This window comes from Talpa occidentalis, unplaced genomic scaffold, assembly GCF_014898055.3.
Source record: "Talpa occidentalis isolate TD23 unplaced genomic scaffold, MPIMG_talOcc4v2.1 talOcc4.15, whole genome shotgun sequence".
NCBI classification, from domain to species: Eukaryota; Metazoa; Chordata; class Mammalia; order Eulipotyphla; family Talpidae; genus Talpa; species Talpa occidentalis.
This window is the reverse complement of record NW_023601543.1, coordinates 80,101,275-80,128,419: the sequence shown is the minus strand read 5'-3', so window position 1 is coordinate 80,128,419 and position 27,145 is coordinate 80,101,275. Positions and strand designations below refer to the sequence as shown.

Sequence of the window (27,145 nt, the reverse complement as noted above, 5' to 3'; positions counted from 1 at the left end):
AATAATATCTGTAAATTTTATTTTGCTTTCTTCTTTCCAATCCTATACATTTTATTTATTCTTATTTTACTGAGGTGACTGGAACTTACCACAATGTTTAATTAATAATGCTAATAAATATTAATAGTAGGATCTTATTTTTCAAATGTTTCAAATTTTATAGGCCGCAAAGAAAATTTGATTTTACTGGTTTTGATTTATTTCTTCCCTTTAAACCAATACTTAGTGTTGGTACAGCTGTTCTTCTCACAGACAGGATGGGCTTTTAGAAACAAAAGAACTTATTTTGAAATAATTTCAGATGTAGAAAAAAGCAAAGATCATATAAAATATTTCCTGTTTTATAACCCCTTGGCCAAGACTTGTCAAATGTTACAGTTTACCATATTTGCTTTATCATTCCTCTTTTTCTCATATGCATTTTTTTTTCTGAATAGTTTATGTGACAAACTTTATCTCTATAAAAACTTTGGTGTTCTTTCCTTTTTTCTACAGTTTTTTTTACTTTTTATTAGACTGTCTTGTAGAGATTCTGAACTGTGCCTTATATATTTAATCATTTTATTTATTTTATTGAAATAAATCAGCATATAACATTATATTAGTTCCAAGTATACAATAAGGATTTGATGTTTGTTTACATTCCAAAATGAACACAATAAGTCTAGTAAACATCACAGCAGATAGTTACAATTTTTCTCTTGTGATAAGAGCTTTTATAATCTACTCTTTTAGCAACTTTCAAATATATAACACATTATTGATTATAGTTGCTGTGCTTTGCATTTCACCCCCAGTACTTACAACTTTCATTCATTCTGCCATATTAAGAGTTTTGTTTTATGTAATCTGTACTGTTATATCAAATTTTTTTTAAAATCACTGATTATTTTTACCTATTGTTATATAATTTAAAGGCATTTAAATTTTATCAGTTACCGTTTATAGCAAAAAAGGTTTTTTTTTTTATTCAGTTTCCCAGCCCAGATCATGCATTATATATAGTGCTTCTTTTCTGAAACAGTTCCTCAGTGGTTCCTTGTCATTCGTGACCTAGATAATTTTAAAGGCCAGTTATTTAGCAGAATGTCCCCTAATTTGGGCTTGTCTGTTGCTGCCTATGGTTAGATGTTTGATGCATCCTATGAGGAGGCATATGATGTTGACTTTTCCTGTGATTGAAAATAACTTTGAGCACGTAATTGATGTGGTGTCTGGCAGGATTCCTCTCTATGAGATTGCTATTTTTCCCTTTGTAATTAATAGCTATCATGAAGGGAGCTACTTTGAGATTAGATAATATGCTATTTTCCATCAAAGTTCCAATCACTATTTTAGCGTATATTAATACTTGCCTGACATAGTTATTATCAGACTGGTTGCAAATAGTGATTTTTAAAATTCCATCACTACATTTATTACTTGAAATTGTGCTCTAGGAAAGTGTTTTTCCTTCTCCATCAATTTATATATGTCAGTAAGGATTGGTACTTTTTTTTTTTTTATTCTAGGGTTCAAATGTTTCTCATTTGACTGGTTGGAGTCTCTTCAAGCTGACTCATGCATTTCAGACTTGGTCCCCATCTTCTTTGAGCATTTCCTTCTTTCTAGCACCACAAAAATAGCAATAATCGCGCCTTGGATAAACCTCATTGGCTACAATACCACCACTGCACAAAGCTTAGCACCACAAAAATATATTCTAGACTCATCTTGCACCTTGCCTGTATAGTCTGGGAATCAGCCATGGTTCCAGTTTTGGCACATGAACTGCCAGTGACTGTTGGAGTTGAGCTACTACTTGAGCTGGGGAATACACATATGTGTGTATGTGTGTTTGCACACACACAGACACACACACACACACTCACACACACACCCCTATTTCTACGTGTCTCTATATTAAGAACTGAGCTTACTTGTTTAACTCTAGTTCCAGGGCTTCCCCCTTTTCACATTTATAGCATTCTTTTATGACAATAAGAAACCAAGTTCTCATTCTCTACAATATATTTAACCCTAGAATAGGTACTAAGAAGTTTCAAATCTCTGTGTAAAAAGAAAAATCTTGGTAGAGCATAATATTTGTTTATATAGTTCAGATACTATTTTCAAAAGTTGCCCAGGATTAATTCTTTTGCTCCTGACCCTCTTCATGTGGTTATTATGTTGGATTCATTTCAAATACAGTTGGGTGCATCTGTTCATTTGTATTCAGTTTTGGGTTCTTCCCTTCTATCATTATTTCTTTTTCTTCTTTTTTGAAAACATTAAAAACTGTATACAAAGGTGGGGTGTTATTAGAGTCCTTATATATAAAACTTAATGACTTTTAATTGTGTTTGTTCTTTCAGGGAATCATTTAATACTTCACGTTAGAAAAAATATGTGAAGTTCCCGCCAACCTGTGAGAATTTCTTCTTTTGGACATTTTTGTTCTATTTACTACACAACTTTTTCAGAAGTTCTTTTTGGATGCCATGTTCTGTGGCTTGCATCAAAAGAGGAGTTTGTCTTCATGAAGATTCCTAACATTGGTAATGTGATGAATAAATTTGAGATCCTTGGGGTTGTAGGTGAAGGTAAGTCTAGCCTTTCTTGAGTTTTTTGAATAGTATAGTTACACCTACCACCAAAAAGTTACTAGTTTGGATTCTATTAATTTAACATACATATCAATTCAAATATATGCCTCAGAGTAAAATATTAAAAATATAATTACTCAAACTATTTAAGTCTTACTCTCCAATTGAAAGTCAGTAACCTTTTAAAGCCCTTTAAAGTTCAATTAATCGGGTTTCTTAAGGGTAACTTCCTTTCATTTTTTTTATTAGCCTACGAATTTGAGGTTACAGTTTGTTTGTAAATCATCAAGGCTTCTTTTGAATAACTTAAAATTTATTAGTATAAGTTAAATTTTACATAATGGATGAATAAATAACTTGTCTTTGAGAATGGCAAACTATGTTATAAATTCCAAGGCACATAATTTGGTCATATTTTAATAACTCCAAAATCAGGATGTGTTAACAATGCTATGGTTTAATTGGCAGCACTGTTTTTCTTAGAGTATGTAAAGTAATGCTTATGATCAACAACACTACTGATTTGATGAAATGCAGCAATTTGTTTTTCTTAAGTCTTCTTGATTTTTCATTCTCAGTAATTTTTTATCTTAAGGATAACTTTTTGGAGATAAGTGATAAGTGAAGAATTCTGCTAACATGGGATAAGTGATTATAATTATGGTTTATTTTACTAAGATCTTTAAAGCAAATGTAAAAATTTCATTATCTTGGAAATTTCAAATTCCAAATTTTCAAAGTTTTAAATTTTAGAAATTTATAAATTTACCTATGTGAACAACAAAGATATCCCAGATTTTAATATTACGTTGTTCAATCCTTTTCAAATAAATAAAACAACTAAAATATAGTCGAGTCATTGGGTGCTTGCTTCAAAGTCTGGAGTTGAAGTCATATAGAAAGAATAACCCTTCTCACCAGTCAACGCCTTTTCCTTTTCTTCATTGCTTTTAATTATATAACTAAAATTCATTCTCAATGTCTTATTTGCTATCTGTTTTATAGCAGCTGTCTTTTCTATTTTTTGGTTTTTGGTTTCAAAAGTATTGCAATTAGGGACATGTACAATAAAACTACTGACTAGAGATGGTCAACTCACAGGGTATGATGAGGTTGGAATGGTCCACATTCTGGGCCTAAGATTTTCTGGACATTACCTTGTTTTTCTTAGTGTACCCATTGGTGATTATCTTCTCAGGGATCAGCTCAGATTAACTAAAATTACCGAACTGTTATATAAATCAGAATGTCAGTTTAAGTTGTAGTCAGAGTCATTGCTGTAGCTTTTTCTTTGTAAACTGCCTCAAATGCTTTTTTGGCTAAGAAATGCATATATACTGAGGAAATTAAAAACTGTCAAGAAAGCTCTACATTCCTGTAGCCTAGATTGTTCATTTTCACCCCCAGAGTTAAGTGAAGATTGGATAGTTGCCTGGTGATAGTGGAGTTAAATTGGGTGGCTATAATAACTGGTTCTGTCCTAACTGTAATAAAGCTCTATCTCCACGCAAGTGAGGGAGACTTGTTCTGGTTCCCTAGATCTGTTGGAGACTCATTTCCCAGTTTTAGCTTCCCAAAGTCCCCGTCTCGTAGATGCAGGAAGGTTTTGCCTATCTATTAATGTCAGTGTTTTTGACATTTCTACAAACCTCAGTTATCACACATCACATTTTGATTCTCCTGTTTATATCTTTCACTGTTAACTTTAACCTCAGTTTCCTGGGTACCTGTCAGCAGTGTGTCTGCCTCTGTAAGTAGTTATTGGCTAGATGATGAGATTAAGTAACCCAAAAGGTAATGATTAATCTTGTCGAAATACACTAAAGAAAAAGGGGGTGCTTAGCTGTGAATGGCCAGAGTGTCTGGGATGATTGTGTGTGACCTGTCCCCTTGAATTGAGTCTTTATGGCAAAAATATTTATGGCTCCTATTAATTATTAATTGGAATGCTGAGGCCGGTGCTATTTTGCCAGTCAGGGAACACATTCCAGTGTCTTAGAGGAGGATTTCCTTGTCTCCTAGGACACAACATATTAGGTAGGTTCCGTGCTTTGAGCTTACACTGGTAAATCATTAGCCTTAAATTTTAAGTTACTTAGAATCTTTTGAGTTAATTTGCAGTTATTCTTAGAGTTCTTATGTCCAGATACTGTCTCCAGAAAATTTTAAGCTTATATTAAAAAATCTCAAGTGAAATTTTCCTTAAAAAGAGAAACATTTAAAAATACTTGATAGAAATGGGTTGCTTCTATTTTAGGCTCATAAAAGATAATATAAATATCTATGCTCTGTATTATCACTGCAGAATATCATCATTTTAGGAATCATTATTGTAATGTATACTGATAACCAATGTAAATATAGTAGAATTTTGATTTCTCCAAAAGCTATAGTTTGTTTACATGCCTCTAAGTGTTTACTTCTTTTTATTATAGGAGCCTATGGAGTTGTACTTAAATGCAGACACAAGGTAAGTACCTGGTTTTTAAAAAGAAAACATTTGTAAATGTTTAAAAGTTTTAAAACTAATGTAGTGTTCCGTGCATGTGGGCATATAATTAAAACTGGTTGTGGTGATGATGATGATGATGATGATGATGATGATGATGCTTAATGAGGTAGAATTAATATGTGAACCCAGATTTTGGATATGTTTTATCATGATGATTAGGTAATCATTAGCTCTTTGCAGTCACTTGCTGTTTTTTTAACCTGCGTATATACAGGCAAAAACCTGCCAAATAGGAAGAGAGAAAAGATTGTAGTGAAAAAACCCGAGGTAGTGAGATTTATTTTATATTCAAGTATTTACGGTCAAGAAAATAATTTAGTCATTATTTTCAAGTAGACTCAATAACATAGGTTGCTTGATGGACTTCTATCCAAATTTTGAAGGGTAGTGGATAGGTGTTTGGTTATGAAATAAGGATTGGGAAAATAGTGCATGATTGTCATTATTGGCTATAGTTGATCGGCTTCAGACAGTCTTGAAATGAATCTTGTTATTTGACTATAATAATAACCACTGATTATTCAGGGAAATCATTTCAAGTTTCCATAGCTATTGCACAGTGGCGAGCATGTTTTACTCAGTCTTTAAAATGGCAAGTAGATAAGCTGTAACAATTTTAAACATTAGTTTAAATATTTTTCTTTTATGGCCCTCAGGCTATTTTGTATATCATTTGTTTAGACCAATGGCTTAAGGGTTTTTTTTGGTTATTTTACAGTGGTATGATTTAGAATATCTGAGATGAGTTTAGCAATTTAGCCCAAAACACTTAAACTCTTATATGTGTGCATATATGTATGCATTCGGGCATATATGTATCTATATATGTAAATAGAGGTGACATAATTTGTATGGGTTTTTTTGGTACAAAATATGGACATTTTGGACTTAAGGCTTCATGATAGTTGATGTATTTTTGGGTTTTAGATCAGAAATCGCTTACTTTAATTCAATGAATTTTCTTGAAATTGGATGTTGGAATTATTTTATGTTGATAATAGTTATCTGAAGATCTCTGCCAATAAATCCTCAGAAAATGGTACAATTCTTTTTCATTTTTGATTCTGGATGATTAAGAATTTAAAATAATAAATAAAAAGATAAATTTAGCACCTTGAATACATCCTTAAGAAATACTATCATAGTTTGAAATTAAATAAATAAATTTTTAAAAATTAAATAAATGGGAAGCTCCCTAATGGTTGCCTTGAATTAGAGTAAATTTCTTAAGTTTTAAAATAATAGCATTCCCAAGTGGATACTGCTCTAGAGAAGTGGTTGTTAGTTCCCAGGTTAAAGTTGTCTCTTTCATGAACATTGTACCTCCTCTTGTACTATGATTCTCTTTTATCTTTCCATGTGTTTGATTTACTTGTTTGTTAAAATATGCATGTTAACCTATACTTGGTTCTCAAAATCACACTGTTAGTGCAAGCAAGATGGGCCCAGAGTGAAAAGGGATGAGACTAGGCCTCTGTTCTTAGGAAACCAACTCTAAATGTGACCTCTGATTCCTTGTGGCTCATGTATAGAGCACTTTGAGTTACAAGGATGAGTGAACCATAGTTTCTTGCCTTTCGGTGGTTTATGGACTGTCTTAAGAAAGAAGAATAAAGACTTTAAAAAATAACCGAGAGGGTGCTACAAATAAGATTGCATCTAAAAATTACCTCTTTACTGCCTTTATGAAATGAGGGACTCATAGACCAGCTCTCTAAGTAGCCTTACTTTTTCCTTTCATGAATATGGAAAGAGAGCACTGGATGGAAAATTTAAAGCATAAATTAGTGCCTAACTCTGAGTATTATAAAACTCTGTTTAGAATCTGCAGCTGTTTAGTCATGAGACTTGTTACAGTATATCCTTTTCTCAGCTAGAATCAGACCTTCAAATCTTTACCCTGCTAACCAAAAATAGGGAATTTGAGACTTCTGGTAAGATTTATCCTTTAGGATCAAACAGCTGTATTATTATGAAATCTCATGTTATAGTTGAAAATGGATATAATCCTCCCTATTGTGTCCATTATATGCAAAATAATCATTCCTATATGTTTTGTATATCTTTCACAAATTTAATGAAATGCTTATAAAAATATATAAATCAGGCCTGCATGATTACTTATACAGAGGTTTGTGTAATCACTTAAGCATAAGTTTTATCTCTTTTTGAGAAAGTTGACTCTGGATATGTATATATAATGAAATTCCTACCATATTCTAGATTTGAACACATATGAATGAAAGTCACTGTTTTAATCTGTGTACTGTTGCAAGAAATTTAGCAGTCATATTTGTGAACAGATATATCTTTTGTGAACACCATGTGATGTTGAGCTATTTTAGGCCAAAGGACATACTTCTTAATTTACTGAAATAAAGGCTGCCCAATTAAGAAAGAAAAATATAACTGTAATCTCTTTTTGACAGCTTCTGTTTATTGTTATATAAACATATTGGCATGTATATGAAATTCTTAGCCATGACCGTGAAGTTCTTTATGGCTCCTATGACTATTCACTTTTGGAAATACTAGCTTGAACTTTTACCCTGTAGACAAGCATTGTTGATTATATTTTGTGTGTCTGCTTTGAAGTGCCTATAGAAGGGAGGCGGTTTTCTTTGCAGAAGCCCAAAGAGGTCATCCTCACAACAAAGAAGGGAGAATGGAATAGGGTTGAAATAGGGAGATACAATTAGAACTTGAGGCAAGAGAGGTGAGAGGTTGGAGGGGATGCTAATTGAGCCCAGGACAGAGACAATGTCCCTTTCCTGTGGCTGGGATTGACATGTGAGAAGGTTTTGTTTTGAACTAGCAGGTGACATATACTCTTGAAATAGCAAATTCTATAAAGCCATAAATAATCCAGTATCAGGGTACAGCCTGTCAGTGTTCAATAAATAATAAAATTGACTGAAATCGCAGAACCAAAAATGAAAGGCACGCTAGAGAGCTGTTGCAGAGTAGCAAGTTCCTTCAGAGGCCTATACCGCTGGTCAGGAGGCATTGCCAGTCGAATAGTATGAGGGAGTGGTGGTCAGGTGGTGGTGCAGGAGGATCAGAAGCAAAGGTCTTCCCACGCAAGAGTCTCCAATGACTGTATGTCCAAATCCCTTTTCTCCGCATCCTCTGCAATACTTGTTGTTGGAGTTCTTTTGAATATGTGCCATTTTCACAGGTATGACACGCTATCTCATTATGGCATTAACCTGAATTTCTCTTACGGAAGTGGTAATATTTTTTCATGTCTATTGGCCCTCTGAGTATCTTCTTTGGTGAATTGTCTGTTCATATCTGCTGCCTTTTTATTAATTGAGTTGCTTTTTTTTAATTGTTGATTTTGTGTGCTTTTTAATATATCTTGTATATTAATACCTTATCCATTATATATTGTGTGAATATTTTCTCCCATTCAATAGTGTGTTTTTAATTGTCTTATATTTTCTTTTGCCATATAAAAGCTTAGTCACCAAAAATATTGATATTGTTGATATCATGGGACATATTGCCAATGTTTTCTTCTATGTATTTTCTTTTTTTTTTTTTAATATCTAGTTGTGAGTATATGGAGTGTGCAAGCATGCTGTTGCCATCTTGATGGATTTTAGGTTAATTTGGCTAGGGGCTGGGCTGTGTTTAATACTTTATATGTAGGTGTTGTTTCCAGAAATGTCAGTTTCCACTTGTGTCTTTATTTTTTTTTTAAGTATAAATAAACAATTTTATTATACAAACTAATTTATTTGACACATTAAATTAAGCAAAGAAAAATATATGTAACTGCATAAAAAGAATCACATTCTCATACTACTTGAACATACTAGCAGTGGTCAAAATAATGAATTGTGGAATGGATCCCAGCATTTAATGCAAAAACACCCTGTACAGAAAAATTTCATGCTTCTGACTTCACTGAGTCCAGTACTGAACATGCTTCTTTATATTCCTCAGCCTCTTCCTCTTCCAAGTCTTTTTCATTCTCTAATATCTGCAGAAGATCGGCATATGCAGCTTCCAACCTGCTCTGGCAATCTGGGATCATCATTCGGGCCTCTTGCAGGATCTCTGCCTGCTTTTTTATGGCATAATTTTCACCATCTTCATTTTTCATTTTTTCAATCTTTTCTTATTGTTGTTTTGCTTCTTTTTCATACATCACTTTTTATTTTACCAATCGCTTCACCACACTGGTTTTGATCTTGATCTGCCTCACGTGGGGATGGGCCATGGTCTCTCGAGCACCGTGGGAAGGAGGGGCGGAGAGCTTAGGAACCCGGGAGCGAGGCGGCCCCGTGGAGGCAGTTTTGTCCGCGTTTGTGTCTTTATTTTTTGTTTATTTTTGTCTCCCATTGTCTTTGGATTTTCCTAAGAACTATTTTTTAAATAGAGTCTGTTTCTCCCAACTTTTTCAAGTTGTAACCCACTGTAATTGTATGGGCGCCCTAGTGACACAGGGGAGGGGAAATGTCCTATAGTCAAAGACTAAATCCCAGTTCTTTGGTATTCCTGATCCTCGGCTTCAGTCTTCAAAAGTATTTCTTATCCTTTCCTCCCACTGTTTTAGGACAGCCCCGATATTGAACGGGTTCCTGGTTGTGGGTCCTCACCCGCGCGCTTAAAAGGGACTTATGAATACTCCACTACAGGCACACACAAAAGGTTAATAAAAGGTTTATTTACAAGGGAAAAAGAAAGAAGGAAAATGTACAACTCAGGGAGAAAATAGGGAAATAAAGTCTTTCATGCGTCCTACCCGATCCGCTGACCTGGAAACCCAAAGTCACTCTCAGAGCTGGCCGGACGCGCTGCGAGCTGGTGGAGAGCCAAAATGGGGTCCCCCCAAAGCCCACGTGTCTGCCTTTTATATCCACCTGGCTGCTTAACCCCACCCTCAGGTCCCAGCCACCTTCCCTTGGGTGGGGATGGGATTTGGAGTTCCCAGTGTCTTTGGCTTGGGCCTGGGGTGGGGGTGGAGTCCACAAAGCCTGTATGGAATTAGCTTTAGGACAGCCTTTTCCCCCTAACACCACCACCCTGATCTTTTAGGTGAATCAAAAAGGCTAGAGGGGACTGTATCTAGCTAGTTTTCCCTCTCCCAGGATGTATAAGACTGATAGATTTTCCTTTGAAGTGTTGGCCTTTGTTATGGAGAACATTGGGGGCTTATTTCTAAACTGTTATTTTTCCCTGGGTGTATTTTCAAATGGTTACTTTTCCCTTATACAAAAGAGAGATTTTTATTGGAGCTTCACCATGGGTGTATTTCAAAATTGTTACTTTTCTTTTTCCTCTTACCAGAAGAGATTGGATGAGATTGTTTTGGAACTTCATAGTCAGACATTGGTGAAGTTCCTGGAGGTAAAGCCATCAGCGTGTAGAGGCCCTCCTAAAATTGGGCTCCCGTGTGTTCTCACTTGTAAGCCTTTGTCAACATTACCATTCAAGTCTTCCTACAGTGTAGTACTCTAGCGCCTTCTGCTCCAAGTAAACTGATCTCGGATGTGATTCTCTGTGTTTCCCTGTCTCTCCAGATTTTATAAGTTTAGTTTGTCAATGCCTTAATTCTCTTGATAAGCCCAAGAAAAGTCTTTGATTTTCAGTTTGTCCATGTGTTTTGGTGTTGTAAGGAGTGGAGAGGCACTATCCGGGCACTTTTCTATGTTGCAGCTAAAACTTGAAATTTTACATTTATATTTTAAAATTGAAAATATCTTGTGTAGTTTAAAAATAATGTTCAGCAAGAGGCTATTAGCTTTCCTGTGAACCATTTGCTTAGTTAAGATGACTCATTCTCAGTTATTTTCATTGCTTTGAATCTCAGATCTGTATATTTTCAAAGTGCTTAGTAAGAACTTTTTCAGAACAAAATATTTGAAAAACTTAAGAACTTCATGTCATTCTAGAAAGTTGCTAATAAACAGTAAATTGGTTGTAATTACTGATTTTTCTTTGCTTCCCATAGCATTGTTTCTTGTTCATCTGATACCTTCTCTAAACCATGCTAAAGTAGTTTTGGGGATTATTTTCTTTGACCTCCACTTATTATTTTAATCCACTTGTTTTTGAAGAAGAAACTCAATTTTCAAAGGCACTTTGGAATCTCTGCAGCCTAAGCACTGTTTAGATTTGAAAAACTAATGAGAATAAAGGTCTAACTCTTATGCCGCCAGTGGGTTATTTTCAATTAACCTTGAAGAATGTATTAATTATAAACTGTAAATTTCCCCGACTTTAGCTTAATAGGATTACTTTCAGAATCCATGTGATAGAGGACAGTTGGTCTAAAATGTGTTTTTAAAGCAACCAAAAAGTGCCATGTGTACTTTAAAACCTTATAATTTGATTATTTGCTTAAAAATTGCATTTTAGGGGACTGCAGTTCTTGGATAACATTTGTAACCAAGCTTGGATGATTGAAACACTGTAAACTGCATTAATCTTGGTCCTTCTTTAGGTTTTAAGTGCTGTTTTTCTCACTCACTTACTGTGAGTAATAGCCATTAAATGAAGAAACAAATGAGCTGCAAGGGATTACTTATTACTTGGCAAATTCATACCATGTTTATTTTAAAAAGTATCTTTAATTCCTTTAATTGTTTGAAATTTTTATCTATATTTGGGAATTAGAGATTTTTAATTTGAAGAAGAGAATTAAAATATTAAATATGATGAATGTCATCTTAATATACTGAGTACAATTTGTTTTAAGTGAGTTGGTGCTCTTATAATCAGTGGTAGTCCATTTTAAGGTAAGCTCCATTTCTCCATATCCTCTGGATGAGAGGCAAAATCCTTTTTGTAGCCTTTCGCTTAGCGACATTTGTGACAAAGAAATAGGGCTGTTGGGAGGAAATGGAGAAAAATAGTGGTTCTTCAGTTTTGCACAGCTTTGTGTTGTGCCCAATGCCAGGTTCACCATCCGCAACAGATTGGTGGGTGAAAAAAGCAACAACTCTCTTGACAAGAATGAACATTTTAACCTTAATGAAGTTTCCCAGTGCTGTCAATTCTTTGCGGCTCTTGGTCAACGTTCAGTAAATTAATATTAAATTGAGGCCCCTGTGGGCCGGGACCTGACTTCCTGTTCCCAGTTAAGGAGGGAGCAGGAGCTGTTTGAGGCTAGGAGGGTGGCAGCTACCCTTGCAAAATGCTCCTTTACTCACCCCAGCATTCAGGACTGCTTTGCCAGGACTGACTGCCAGTTCACCTTTCCAGAGACTCAGACGCAGCCTCGGGATTCCTGCCGCCCTCTTTTACTTTTTGTCATCACCTTTTGTCACTACCAAAGCTCATCGGCCATTCATTAGCACAGAACCCTCCTCCTTTATTGCTCAGCGCATCCTTTCAGGTATCGGGTGTCCCACAGCCTTCCCACAGAACTGCTACTAGTAATTTCTCCATGGCCTGAGTCTTGCCCCAGCTTCACAGGACATTTCTCTTTCTGCTCTTGGGTGTCTCTGCTGCTGCCAAGCATTTACCGGAGGTAGCCCCCTCCAGCACTAGTCTCAGGCTGTGCTACCTCTGCCTCCTACCTGGTAGCCATACTGCCCCTCCAAATCTTTAGACAGTTTCCAGTGCTTGAACTTTTTCATTTTACTTCATCCTCAAAGAAGTAGTTACTTGGTGTACTGCACTTCCTAAGTACTTGGTGTACTGCACTTCCTAAGTACTTGGTGTACTGCACTTCCTAAGTACTTGGTGTACTGCACTTCCTAAGTGCAGTGCCTACTGCACTTCCTTTAAAGTGAAAGAACAGTGAACAGGCCACATGCGGCACTCCAGTGACTGAGGTGTGTTAGGCCAACTTCTCGACAAGGTTCAAGCCTGCTCCATCACGGGAGGGGAGGCGTGGCTCGCAACCCTCATTTTCCAAACCCTGTTACTGGGGACCGCTGTCGAGTCAGCCTGGGGCGCTGAGCCGTTTGTCCTTTGTGGTAACATTCGGCAGCCTGCTTGTTAAAGCGTCTGCTGGGATACGTCCTTCCCAATCTCTCGTGCACTTCTGGGACCTGCAGATCATATTTGTGTCTGTCCCCACACTCTCGTACCTCGCACATGTGTTCTATGTGTTTTGAAAGAAAGAGAAGTTCTATAAGAAAGAGGACCCTCTCGGAGTTGCCGGAATCATTGGTGTCAACGTGGAGATGCACTTCCAGGAGATAGAATCAAGAGGTTCAAGTATGGCGGTGAAGACCGTGGCAGGGTGAAGGCGTGAGGGGGCTTGCTGTAAACCTACACCATCAGTTTCTCCTTCAAGTCTGTCTTCGGGTGGCCTCCCACTGAGCCAGGGGTACAGCTGTGGATTCAGGCTGGATGAGGTTTATACTTGCAAACGAGGCCCCCCCCCCCCCCCCCCCCCCGCCCACATCAGGTGGACTGCTTTCTCTCTCCCCCACAGAGGAAAGCCTCTTTCATCCTCTTCATGCTGGTGGCATCCTTGGTGTCTCTTGCTTTGAATGTCATCGAGCTATCCTGTGTCTCAGACGAGAGCATTAAGAACCACATGAAGGTTCAGAGCACGAGCCTTACTGTCATCCATCTCGGCCGCTGAGCCCCTCCACTGGCTCCTCATCAGTTATTCTTCTCACCAGCTGGTTCTTGGAGACAGAAACAGCTCTTCCTACTACAGTTATAACAGACAAGGAAGTGAGAAAAGGCGCTAATTATAATGTATAGCCAGATCAAACAGGGTAGGCAGGAAGCATCACCTCTAACTTATATGCACTGCCTTTTGATTTCCCTGATGATAAGCAGAATTCTAAAAACAAATCTAGCTGCTGGACACTAACTATCCTTTGTAGAGCAGCAGCTGTTCTGCAGTCAGCAGTTACACCAGCAGAAGCCTAATAATGACCAGAGATGTAGAGACATGCTTGAAAGCATTTCAATTCTATGCAAATATTAAAGAAAACAGAGAAGCAGTGGAAAGTGCTTTTTTTTTTTTCTAGTGGAGGTGACACTTAATATCCTCAGTTTCACAACCTAGCAGACACAAAGACATTAGACTACAGGTTCTTTCAGGGTGTCTGGGACAGGAAGGTGGACAGGGATTAATGGAGTTATTTGGTGGTATTAAAAATGGTTGACTCAAAGAACTTGCATTCTAAATAAAAGTTGCATTAGATGATACACCTAAGGAAGGACTTTTCTCTCTATAAACCTTTAGAATGGTTCGGTGTATTTGAAATTGTGATAGATATTTGCCACATACTGCTTCAAACAGATGTAATATAAACTCATAAGCATAGTTTTTTTTTTTAATAGAGGCATGTTTTATTTATTTGTTTGTTTGTTTGTTTGTTTGTTTTATACATGCACTGGGTACAGTCAGAAGCGTGGGAGGGTGAGAGAATTCACCAGAGCCAGAGCGGGGAGCAGAGCAGGCAGAAGGACCGAAGTACACTGCTGAGGGAAGCAGCGGGCGGCAGGAGAGGTCTGCGCGCCATGTGGGACCCTCCTCCGGTGGCCGGGGAGCAGCCGGGGATCGAACCGGCGCCGCAGAGGCCGCAGGCAGCTTCGCAACCCAATGCTCAACCGCTGCGCCACCGGGGAGGCCCATAAGCATAGATTTTTAAATAATGCACACAGTGTTCATATTTGAGCCTTTCTTGTGAATTTTTGTGGTATGGGCGAATTTGTTTACATTACATAATTTCTACTGTGAAAACAAAGTACTCTTCGCCCCCTATCCTAAAATAATCTACCCCCAAACCCCAGGGTATTATTCTCTTGGGATATTGGTTCTTTTCATTATGATTTTTTTCTTTTGTAGAAAGATTTCCTTTTTTCAGTGTTTGGATGATAGAATTTTAGTGCTATAAAAATCACTCATTAATGTGAGAAACTTAAATGCTTAGAGCTAGGCTATTGAATGTTCTCACATGAATTTTCCAGTAACTGATAGATCTGAACTTTATCCTACTTAATAAACCCTACTTTAAAAACATTTCGGAATTTGTAATCTGTTATGAGTTTGACAGTGTCGTTTGGGGTGACCAGCATTTTTGATGCTTATACAAGATTATACTTGGAATGAAAGAGAGGTTGAAAGAGGGTTGAATATTATCCATGTAATGAATTTATTTGAAATATATTAACCATTTCTTCAGATGTCTTTTTAAAGCTCATCATAGAAGACTAGTGAAAATGCTGAGTCTCTAATACTTTGTTCTTGTACAATAGCTACATAAACAGTTTTATATAATGAGAAATGCTAACTTATTTAATATTTCGTGTTAAACTATTGTATGTTCAGCTTTGTTGCTTGCATTGTAGACTTAGTCCAGCACATATTCTAGAAATTCTTTATTCAATAACCTAACAACTTCGAAGAGATATGGCTGTTCTTACCTAGTCTTTTGAACTCTTCATTTGTATATCTGAATCTAACCTAAATACACTAGAATCAGATTTTTAGAAATGAAATTATTATAGAAAGTTTTAGTTATAAGGAACAGATCACAGATACACTCACTACTTTCAGGTGTATAAAATATGAAGCTTTTTTTTTTTTTTTTTTTTTTTACTTTTAACCAATCTACTCTTTCCTCTTATTACTGCTTTTGCTGCATCCCATACATTCTGGAAAGTGGTGTCCTCCTTGTCGTTCAACTCAAAGTATTTTTTAATTTCTTCTTTGATATCCTCATTAGTCCAGTGGTCTTCTAGTAGTATGGATTTCAATCTCCATGAAGTGGGAGGATTCCTTGTTTTCTTTTCATGATTTATTTCTAGTTTGATGCCTTTATGATCGGAGAAGATAGTTGGAATGATTTTTATCTTCATGTATCTGTTGATGTTTGTCTTGTGGCCCAGTATGTGATCAATTCTGGAGAATGATCCATGTGCACTTGAGAAAAATGTGTACTCGGATATTTTTGGGTATAGTGTCCTATAGATGTCTGTTAAGTCCATGAGTTCTATGTCTTTATTTAGGGCTCTAGTGTCTTTATTTTTTGTCTCGTTGATCTGTCCATTGGTGAGAGTGGAGTGTTGAAGTCTTCCACTATATATGTATTTTCTTTAATGTCCATTTTCAGAGCTGTTAGTAACTGTAATATATTTTGGTGCTTCTTCATTTCGTAAGTATATGTTGATGAGTGTTATATCTTCCTGATGTATTGTCCCCTTGATCATAATGTAGTGTCTGTCTATGTCTCTTTTTACTTTTTTTTTAATTTATTTTCTTTTTTTTTTAAGAGTTATTTATTTATTGTTTGTTTATTTATACATGCACTGGGTACAGTCAGAAGCGCGGGAGGGTGAGAGAATTCACCAGAGCCAGAGTGGGGAGCAGAGCAGGCAGAAGGACCGAAGGACACTGCTGAGGGGAGCAGCGGGCGGCAGGAGAGGTCTGCGCGCCATGTGGGACCCTCCTCCGGTGGCCGGGGAGCTGCCAGGGATCGAACCAGCGCTGCAGAGGCCGCGGGCAGCTTCGCAACCCAGCGCAACCCAGCGCTCAACCGCTGCGCCACGGGGGAGACCCTCTTTTTACTTTTTTTTAATTTGAAGTCAGTTTCATCTGATATAAGTATAGCTGTTTCTGCCTTCTTTTTTGGTCCATTTGCTTGTAGGATTGCTTTCCAACCATTTACTTTCAGTCTGTGTTTATCTTTTGTGGTTAAATGTGTTTCCTGGAGACAACAGAAGGATGGATTTTGTTTTTTAATCCAGCATGCTACTCTGTGTATTTTTATTGATGAGTTTAATCCATTTACATTTAGAGTTAATACTGATATGCTGACAGCTGTATTTGCCATTTTGTTTGTCTTTTTTGTGATTTTATTCCTCGCTTTATTCTGTTCTTTACGATCATTCCTCTGTTGGTTTTTGGCATTGGGACTTCTTGTAGAATTTTTTGGAGTGGGGGTTTAGTTGTAATGAATTTCTGGAGTTTCTGTTTGAGAAGATCCATATTTTTTCTTCATAGAGGAAGGAGAGCTTTGCAGGGTAAAGTATTCTTGGTTGGCATTTGCTGTCTTGAAATTTGTTGACTATGTTACTCCATTCTCTTTTTTTTTTTTTTTTTTAAGATTTTATTTATTTATACAAAGCATTGGGTACAGTCAGAAGCGCATGAGTGTAAGAGAATTCACCAAAGCCAGAGCGGGGAACAGAACAGGCAGATCAACGAAATACACTGCTGAGGGGAGCAGTGGGCAGCAGGAGAGATCTTTGCGCTATTTGGGACCCCCACCCGGTGGCTGGGGATTGAACTGGCGCTGCAGAGGCTGCGGGCAGCCTTGCAACCCAGCGCTCAACCGCTGCACCACTGGGGAGGCCCTCTTTTCTTTTTTTTTTAAGATTTACTTATCTCTGTATACAAGAGCTGGGGTACAGGCCAGAGATGCAGGGGATGAGAGGATTCACCAGAGACAGAACGGGGAACAGAACAGGCAGATATACTGAAGTACACTGCTGAGGGGAGCAGCGGGAGAGCCAGGAGAGGTCTGCTGAGCCATTTGGGCCGCTCCCTGGCTGGTGATCGAACTTGTGCTACAGAGGCTGTGGATCGCTTCATAGTGCGGTGCTTAACCCCTTGCTCCACCAGGGAGACCCCCCATGCTCTTCTTGCCCATAGTGTTTCTTCGGAGAAGAACACTTGTCTTGAACTCTTGCAAGCTTTACTATTATGTGTCTTGCTGTAGTTTTCTTTTCATTGTGGTAATTGGGTGTTCTTGCTTCTTGTATGTCTATATTCGTCTCCTTTTTCATACTTGGGAAGTTTTCTTCAGTTATCTCCTTGAATAAGTTCTCAGATCTTTTGTCTCTCTCCTCACCTTCTGGAATGCCTATAACTCTTATATTTCCTCTCTTCATGGAGTCTGATAATTGTCTAAGGGTATTCTCATTCTTCTTCCTTTATACTTCTCCCTCCTTTTCTCTTTTGGTTCTTTCTATTTCTGTATCTTCAAAAGTACTGATCCATTCTTCCATTTCCTTGTTTCTGTTTTCAATGCTTTTCCAAGAGCTCTTTGTCTCCTCCAGTAATATTTTAGTCTCCTCCTTTTCTTTGATTTCCTTTCTCAAGGTCTCATTTTCATTCTTCAGTTCATTGATTATTTGTCTCATCTCATTATACTTTTTAATCATGATGATTGTGAATTATCTGAATTATCAAGATGATTGTGAATTATCAAGCAGAGAAGTTCTTCCATGTCATTGTTGAGCTCTGGTGACTGATTTTCTTTTTTGTGGTGCATCCTTCTCCTGTGGGCTTGCTTAGTTATTTGTATTTGACCGATCTACTCTTTATCAGAAACTTTCTCTCACTCCACTGAAAACTGGGGGAAGGAGAAGATGGAAACAACTTAAAAATCAAACCTGCCATGCCCCTCAGCATTTTGCTCTGACAATTTAAACAGTCTTATTTGGGAAAAAAACCCACTCTCTGTTCAATGAAGAATCTTTCAGATTTCCTTCTTACACAGCCCATTCTTGAGGCATAATCACAAATTTTTTATTAATGGGATATGTGTTTGCCGGGCACTGCAAATTTTGAGGTTTTTTTTTTAACTTTTTTTTTTTTTAAAAGACTTATTTATTTATTTATACAAGCACTGGGTACAGTCAGAAGCACCGGAGGATGAGAGAATTCGCCAGAGCCAGAGCGGAGAACAGAACAGGCAGACAAAGTACACTGCTAAGGGGTGTAGCAGGTGGCAAAAGAGGTCTGTGCGCCGGTGGGACCCTCCCCCAGCGGCCAGGGATCTAACTGGTGCTGCAGAGGCTGCGGGCAGCTTCGCAGCCCAGCGCTCAACCGCTGTGCCACCAGGGGAGGCCCTTGAGTTAATTTTTATGTAAGTTGTAAAATTTTGTCTGCGCTCCCTTCCCCAGTGGTTGTTTAGTTACTCTAGTATCATTTGTTGGAAAGTCTGTCCTTCCTTCATTGATTTGCTTTTTCAGGCAAAAATCAGTTAGGCATATTTGTGTGACTCTATTTCTGGGTTCTCTGTTCTATCCCATTGATCGATGTATTTATCCTTCTGCCAGTATCACACTGTCTTAATTACAGCTATGTGTAGCTCTGTAATAAGCCTTAACATCAAGTATAGTGATTCCTCCCACTTTATTCTGCTTTTTTTCAAAATTTCTTTAGCTATTCTGGGCCCTGTGTCTTTCCATTTCAATTTTAGAATAAACTCAACTATACTTATAAAACACTTGCTGGGATTTTGATAGAAATTGCATTAAACATACATATCAATCTGGGGAGAATTGACATCTTGTGGAGTATTCTGATACATGAGTAGTAGTAAGTTTCTCATTTACTTAGGTCTTCAATATTTTTCATCAACATTTTATAATTTATAGAAAGTGGATCCTATACCAATTTTATTAGGTTTATATGCGACTAATTAGTTTCCTTAGCACAGTTATAGATGGTATTTTGCTTTTCATTTCTGTCTCCACATTTTTTAGTTTGTATTTAAACTTACTACAACCTTGATAAACTCAATAGTTCTAGGTTTTTTGGTAGATCCCCAGGGATTTTCTTTGTAGACAATCATGTCATCTATAGTTTCAGTTTTATTCCTTTGCTCACAACTTGTATGTTTTTTTCCTTCATTTTCTTGGCTTATTACTCAAATTACAACTTCCAATGCACTGTTAAATAACAGAAATGAGAATGGATATTCTTGTTTCTTGTTCCTCGGGAAAAGCATTCAGTTTTTCACCATTAAATATATTGTAGGGTTTTTTTGGATAGTATTTATCAAGTTAAGGAAATTCACTTAATTTTCCTGGTATTCCTAGCTTGCCAGTTTTTCATGAGAAAAAGAATAGTCTTATTTTTCATGCTATCTTTTTTTAACCCATCTGATAGTCATTTTTTCTTATGTTCTAAGCCTCTTTAGTTACCATTTAGATACTGTTTAGGATACTTCATTTAGTCATTATTTAAGGGTAGGTTTGCTAACACCATTTTCTCAGTTTCCCTTCATCTGAGAATGCTTTTATTTCCCCATTATTTCTGAAGGATTTTTTTTTTTTTTTTTTTTTTTTCCTGATAAAGAATTCTCAGTTGACAGTTCTTTTCTTTCAGCTCTTGAAAATTTTGTGTCACTTCTTTTTGGCTTCTGGTTTCTGATTAGAACATGTTGTCATTCAAACTGTTTTCTGCTATAGGTAAGGCGTTTGGGTTTTGTTTTGTTTCGGTTTAAGGTTTAGGAAGCTTAGATTGTGTTTTATCTTAGCATAGATTTCTTTGGGTTTATCCTGTTTGGAGTTCACTCAGCACTGAGCTTCTAGAATCTGTAGGTTTATGTCTTTTGCTAAATTTAGAAATTTTCAGTTATTCTTTCATTCATTCAAAAATATTAGGGCCTCCCTGGTGGCACAAGGGGCTAAGTTGCAGCACTGTGAAGCTATCAGCAGCCAGTACAGCACAAGTTTGATCCCCAGCCAGGGAGCTGACCCATGTGGCACAGCAGACCTCTCCTGTCTCACCCACTGCTCCCCTCAGCAGTGTGTTTCAGTCAGTCTGCCTGTTCTGTTCCCCACTCTGTCTCTGGTGAATCCTCTCACACACATACACCTCTGGCCTACACCCCAGCTCTTGTATGCATAAATAAATCTTTTTTAAAAATTTTTTTTTTACTTAACATTACTTTATAACATTATATAAATTTCAGTAGTGCATCACTGACAGTGAACATGTATATATACTACATAGTCATTATTTCTTTGACTGCTTTGACCTTCCCTTGGATGTGAAGTTCAACTCTACAATCTTTTTGAGTCTGGACTTTATTTAACCATATTGTTTTTTATTATATTCATCTAATATATTCACATTTCTTTAATGTTTGTGATATTTTCTATTGCTTTAGGTACCCTTTTGTTCAAATGTAAATAGAAGAATAACTAAAGGACATGACTCACAAGTCATTACATGAATATCGTCCATACCATTAGCTTTAAACGCTACCTTAGGGGCTTTATTATAAAGCAGTTATGGCATAGCTAAGTTCCTCTGTTCAGAAAAGATTCATGCTGCACTTTACCTTGGTTTTTTAGTAAAAATGTTAAAATTTTTCCATCCATTTAAAATGTGAAATCAAGTTTCATTTACATATATAGTCTGTGTACTTGGTGTAGTATAATCTTAACAGTTTGTTCTGTTCCTTATAAACACTGAGTGTTGTATATAAATTTTCTGCAGTGTTAGAGAATAATGTATACTGTCTCTTAAAGTCATCATTAATTTGCATTTTTTCATACTGTTGGCTCTTAAATTTCCATAGTTACTTCACTACTATGTGATTTATCTGAAACGTTTTTCCCCCAAATTAATATTGGTTTATCACCCATGCCATTTGAATACATTCTTTTTTGATGAAGCAAAACCATGGGAGTGAGCTGCAAAACTTAAAATTAATTCATTAAGCAGACGTTTGTTGAAGCACCTGTTGTAGGGAGATTTGCTGGATTTTGGGATAAAGAATGAGAAAAGAATTTTAGATCCCACATTTTAGAAGGGAAGGACTTGTGACAGTGGAGTGATTGGTCAGTCTCTGCCTTTGAGGAGTTCACACGATGTCAGAGAATGAAATTGTCAAACAAGTCATTCATTTCCCAACTCAGGTGGATAGTCCTTTTGATAAGAATATTTAAGTTTTTGTTTTCCATAATGTTTTTAGTTACAATAACATTTACATATCTCATTTCTATGCCTTATGTTCCTATTACCTCATTTCTTTTTGATCATTATAAGTTTCATCAGAGGTACTTAGAGCAGCTGCATTGAGTAACTCACCCATTCCACCCTTTTGGAGTGCCTTTCTGCTAGGTCTTAGGGACACAGAGGCACGCAAGAGCTCATGGCTCTTAGAGTCTGGGGTGGAATGTGAGGCCCAGTGGCAAAACACAGATTCCAGTGCAGGTGTGGTAAGAGCTTGGCAGGAGGTATGGGGACCTTAAAAAAGCACAGCGAGTAGTCTGGGGTATTCTGCACTGCTTCCCAAGGAGAAAAAATATACATCACATCTTTGGGTGTTCCCCCACCTGAATAAATACTCTATTGAATTGCTTTGTTTAATTTTCTTTATAAGTAATTACCATTATCTTCTTATTTTGTTATTTGTCTCCTTTTTGTGTCACTTCCCCCCAGGATGTAACTGCCATAAAAATAAGACCCCTTTGTCTTATTTCTTATGTAACCCCAGTGCTTAACAGAGTGCCTGACACATAATAGGAGTTTGGGAAATGTTTGTTGATTGACCAAACAATGCAGAAAGGATGAATGCTGGAGGCAGAGTGTGAGCAGATATAAATAAGCATGTGTGGAGGTTGTTTAAAGGATGCAAATAATTAGGTGTGACAGGAGCATAGTGCTTTTTCTTAAAAATTATAAGCTGTAGTATGAAATGAAAGCTTTATCTCAGAAGCCTTGGAAAGTCACCTGGTATGTAATGCATCTTTCTTTTCCTGAACCCAGTAACTAACACCAGAGTGTATTTGAAATACTATTATGTGCAGAACTGATGGCTTCCTTGAGGCCTTTAGAAAACATTGCTACAAGAATATCTCAACTAGAATGCTTCAGTGATATTCTTGACATGAAGTAACGAGCCATGTAAAAATTTTGTTCAGGTTTATAATGCTTGTTGGCTAATTCACTTGAAACACTGAATTGCTTTGAGACTTACATTCTACTGTTATTTCAAGAGTGTGGCCACTTCGGGATTTTTGTCTTCCTCTTCTTCCTCTTGCTTTAGCATTCAAGGTGGCATATATAAATGAGATCTTCCAGCTTCCTTATGAGATGGTGGTAAACAGTTCCTCTCCTGTGTCTATAGAATAATATGGTACAGTGCAATTCAATGGGTATTTTATTATCTACCTATCATTTGTAAGATAAAGTACTGCATGCTTGGATATAAAGGTAAACCAGATTTAGCTCTTTCAAATATATATATAATTTTTGCATAGAAGAACTGGGGTATAGGCCAGAGGTGTAGGGGATGAGAGGAGAGGACTCACCAGAAACAGAGTGGGGAGCAGAACAGGCAGAGCTACTGAGATACACTGCTGAGGGGAGCAGCAGGTGAGACAGGAGAGGTCTGCTGCGCCATGTGGGTCAGCTCCCTGGCCAGGGACCAAACTCAGGCTGTAGCAGTGACAGTGCTGAGTCTTAACCCCGATGTCACCAGGGAGGCCCTTGCATGTCTAATTAATGCTGTCTTTGCCTCAATTACTTGATCCCATTTCATTTTCTCATTACCTTTTCACTGTTACAAAATAAAGGCAAAATGAAATAAACTTGTGATGGGCTCCATGCTGGTTCATATCACTGCTCACAGTCCTGTCTGGTGGCCATCATTGCCACGTAGTCTTTGAACCTTCCATTCATTTGCTGACATACCACAGGCTGAGTTTGTTGTAGACAGGTAGTTTGCAAGGACCTGTATATAATGTCTGAACATGTGGTTTATATGAAAATCAATGTATATTCTCTAAATATATATTGAAGTTATATTCTCTAACTATGAGGCAAATTATTTTGAAGACTCGTTTTTAAATCAGGTTTTTTTCCCCCTGAGGTATATAACTTACAAAAAAGAATATACCTACACTAGTCCTTCCTTACCCACAGGGGTTCCGTTCCAAGATCTCAGGGGGTGCCTGATCCTTATAACTTTATAGACACTGTGTTTTGTCCTATGTGTACATATATGCCTATGATACAGTTTGATGTGTAAGTTAGATACAGTAAGAAATTAACCAAATTACTAATAATAACATGATAACAACACACTAGTATAAGTTCTGTGAATGTGGTGTCCATGTCTCTCTCTCTCAAAATATCTAATTGTCCATAATATTTTGGGGGCCACCATTGACCCCAGTAACTGAAACTGCAGAAAATGAAACTGTGGATCAGAGGAGACCACTGCACTTACAAATAAGAAGATGTGCCCCCCTTCAGCATACTGCCCCATGTGAGCCAGTTTCCCTAGTTCATCACTGCATCCTTTGACATTTTCAGGCTGACGGTGACACTGGGCCGTGATAGAATTAGTACTTGCCGGGCTTTCCGGCTGTGTGGGTGTGTTGGCAATTAGCAACTAATGCTCCTAGACTTTAGGTTTCTTATATTTGTGGCACACAAATGTCAGTCATCCCAGTGGCCCTAAGTCTCACAGCCTTACTGGATTCATTCACTGTGAGTTTTTAAAAAATCAGTTATTTCACTTGGGAAGTCCAGTGCCTCCTTAAGAATGTGGCCTATATTTTCTAGAGAGCCATTCCTTTTGGTTTTCCCACCAAACTCATGCTCTTATATCTCACCTCTTACAGTCTCTTCCCTTCTTTCTATTCCATGCCAGCAGGAGCTTGACCCCTTTCTCTTCATTTCCCCAAAGTGCTGCTAATACAAAACTGACTGGGTTAATTGTACCGCATTTACACTGGGATCTCACGACCGGAGCTACACTGCTCTGTAAGCACCCTGGGCCCTGGCCAGTTGCCAAACCTGTGACTGCCTCCATCACTAGATGCTTTGCGCCATGCAAATGTTAGTTACTACTTTTTATTGCTTTGTGTGTCTCTGCTTTCATATTCTGTTTGCCAGGTTAGAGGTCATCTGACTTAATTTTGTCACTGAATAGAATAGAGGTGACAGTGAACAACAGTCCTTATTTTTTTATTGTTTCAGGTAGGAAAATAAATCAGTACCTAAGAATGGTTTTTTATTTTAATAGACCTTCATCCCTGTAAATGCAGCCATTTTATTGTAAGGCTGTGAAGACTTTTTTGACAGAAAGAAAGCATTACTGGTGTTGCAATGCTTTTGTAAGATCTGCAGACCAGAGTCACCAAGTAGCCGAAGAGGTTTTTAATTATGGCAGTTTAATCTGTCTGAAGTTTAAGAGCTGCCTACCAAAAAGTTTTGAAGGAACTTATGTTTCCTTTAACTGCCTTCATTGTTTGAAACTCTCTGAGGCACATGGAAGAACATTTATATTAATATGTCGCCTAGGGATATGCTGTCCTTAAAAAAATAACAAATGTGTATATTTGAATTCTATGTTCTTGTTTTTGTTCTTTTTTTAAATTCCTTGTGTACCAAGGTTTTCTTTTCTTTCTTTCTTTTTTAAACAATGGTAGGGAAAGTTTTCTCTGTTAGCCATAATGGAATTAACAAATGATGGCTGCCAAGAAGGCTGCCCCAGGCCAGCAGGATGTCAGTTTTGAGTTGGTAAGCAGTAGAGACATCCACGCTGGACTTTCCTCTCTTGCTCAGCTCGCTTTTAGACCAGTCATACACTGGTCCACTCGTTTGCAGTTAGTAGTAGAGTCGGGCTTTTGTCACATGGCATATAAATCTGTGAATGTGTAACTTTAACAGAAGTTCTGAAAAGCAGGTGTTTGCTAAGAGAACACGGGGCGTTCTGAAGGGGCTCTGGAAAGGCTCCTCTGAGGAACTGTGGATCAAAGCAAGACCTGAGGGATGACATAGTGGGACAAGCTAGAGGGCAGCACTTTTAGGAGCAAAGGGAACAGGCCCTGTAGGAGGGGTCGTGGTGAGCATGGCAGGGCTCAGCAAGCAAGGGAGACGTAGGGCCAGGAGGCCAGAGAGTGTCCTTGCTGGCCACTTGAGGGGACTCTGATGTCTTCGTTAGGACAGAACAGTTTGGAGAGTTCTAAGGGGAACAGTGGGACAGTGAAACCAGATTTCCATTGTCAATCAGTGAGCTTGGTGGCAGAGTGGTGGACATACTAGACAGGTTAGGAGGCTAGGGAGTACTCCAGGTGGGAAAGTCAAGGGCTTGAACTTGACGGGAGTGTTCAGGTAGAGAGCAACACAGGCTGATTTGAAAAAGACTTAGGATACAATAATCAACGGTACTTGGTGATAGACTGGATGATAGATTTGGGGGCCACAGACAAGGGAGATGTCAAGAGTGACCCTAAATTTTTGGTCATTGTTCACTGAGATGTGTAGACAGGAGACAAAACTAAGTCAGAGGGGGTGACGAGGGGATTCTATCTAAGTATTTTACACTGACTTACGCTCATCTTACATCTTAATGAGAATTTGTGCAGGACAGATTCATAGGTGGTGGTAGGAATTTAATGTTTTAATGGAAGTAAAATAGAAAATAGATTTAGTTCCACAGGAGTGTTATTTCTGACCGGGCTTTTGAAGGCTTTCGTTTTCTGTGAGTCTTTGTAAGGTCCCACATCTTTTATTGGCTACATGTTGCCTCACATTCTTGATAATGTATTAATATTTTCACAATGACTATCCTCTCTTTTGAGGCTGAGCTTAAAATAAACTCACTGGCACACTTTGGAGTTTTCACAGAGGGTTTCCTGTGACCTGTCCCCATAATGTGAACTTTTGCTGCAGTTTTGCTGACTGTCGGTGCAGACTTTGTATGACTCTGCTAAATTGTTTTAGGCTGAATGAAAAGTGTCCCTGAATTTTAACAAAAAAGTAAATAATGTTTTTTGTATGTTTTTGTTATTTCACTATATGTTTTTCCAATGGTGCTAGATTACGAAAGTTATTATCAAAGCAACTGTTTTATGAAAATGAGGTGAGTGTAGACATTTTAGTACCATGATGAGTAGTTTTAATAGTTTTTGAAGAATTAATCTTTTTTTTTTTTTTTTTAATAGAGGCATGTTTTATTTATTTATTTATTTGTTTGTTCATTTGTTTTGTTTATACAAGCACTGGGCACAGTCAGAAGCGCGGGAGGGTGAGAGAATTCACCAGAGCCAGAGCGGGGAGCAGAACAGGCAGAAGGACCGAAGTACACTGCTGAGGGGAGCAGCGGGCGGCAGGAGAGGTCTGCGCACCATGTGGGACCCTCCTCCGGTGGCCGGGGAGCAGCCGGGAATCGAACCGGCGCCGCAGAGGCTGCGGGCAGCTTCGCAACCCAGCGCTCTACCGCTGCGCCACCGGGGAGGCCCTGAAGAATTAATCTTTTAATTATTTTATTTTCAATTAAAATTTCTAGCCACAGTATATTAGTCTTTTTTAAAGTTTTACCTAATCTCTCCAACAAGTGGTCAGTCTCTCCTTGAAGGGGGA

General features: G+C 37.8%; 1 protein-coding gene and 3 pseudogenes across 1 annotated transcript in view; 2 read left to right on the top strand and 2 right to left on the bottom strand.

Moving 5' to 3' along the window:
• CDKL5 (cyclin dependent kinase like 5) overlaps positions 1–27,145 on the top strand; it is a 145,061-nt gene that overhangs the window by 50,186 nt on the left and 67,730 nt on the right. Inside the window, exons 2-3 of the mRNA XM_054695903.1 lie at positions 2,355–2,582; positions 5,021–5,055. Coding sequence (XP_054551878.1) covers positions 2,519–2,582; positions 5,021–5,055 — 99 coding nt within the window. The 5' untranslated portion in view covers positions 2,355–2,518. The remainder of the gene's footprint in view (positions 1–2,354; positions 2,583–5,020; positions 5,056–27,145) is intronic.
• On the bottom strand, positions 1,619–1,682 carry LOC129145920 (U4 spliceosomal RNA; annotated as a pseudogene).
• On the bottom strand, positions 8,838–9,325 carry LOC119246298 (tubulin-specific chaperone A-like; annotated as a pseudogene).
• Positions 10,351–14,018, top strand: LOC119246397 (gap junction alpha-1 protein-like; annotated as a pseudogene).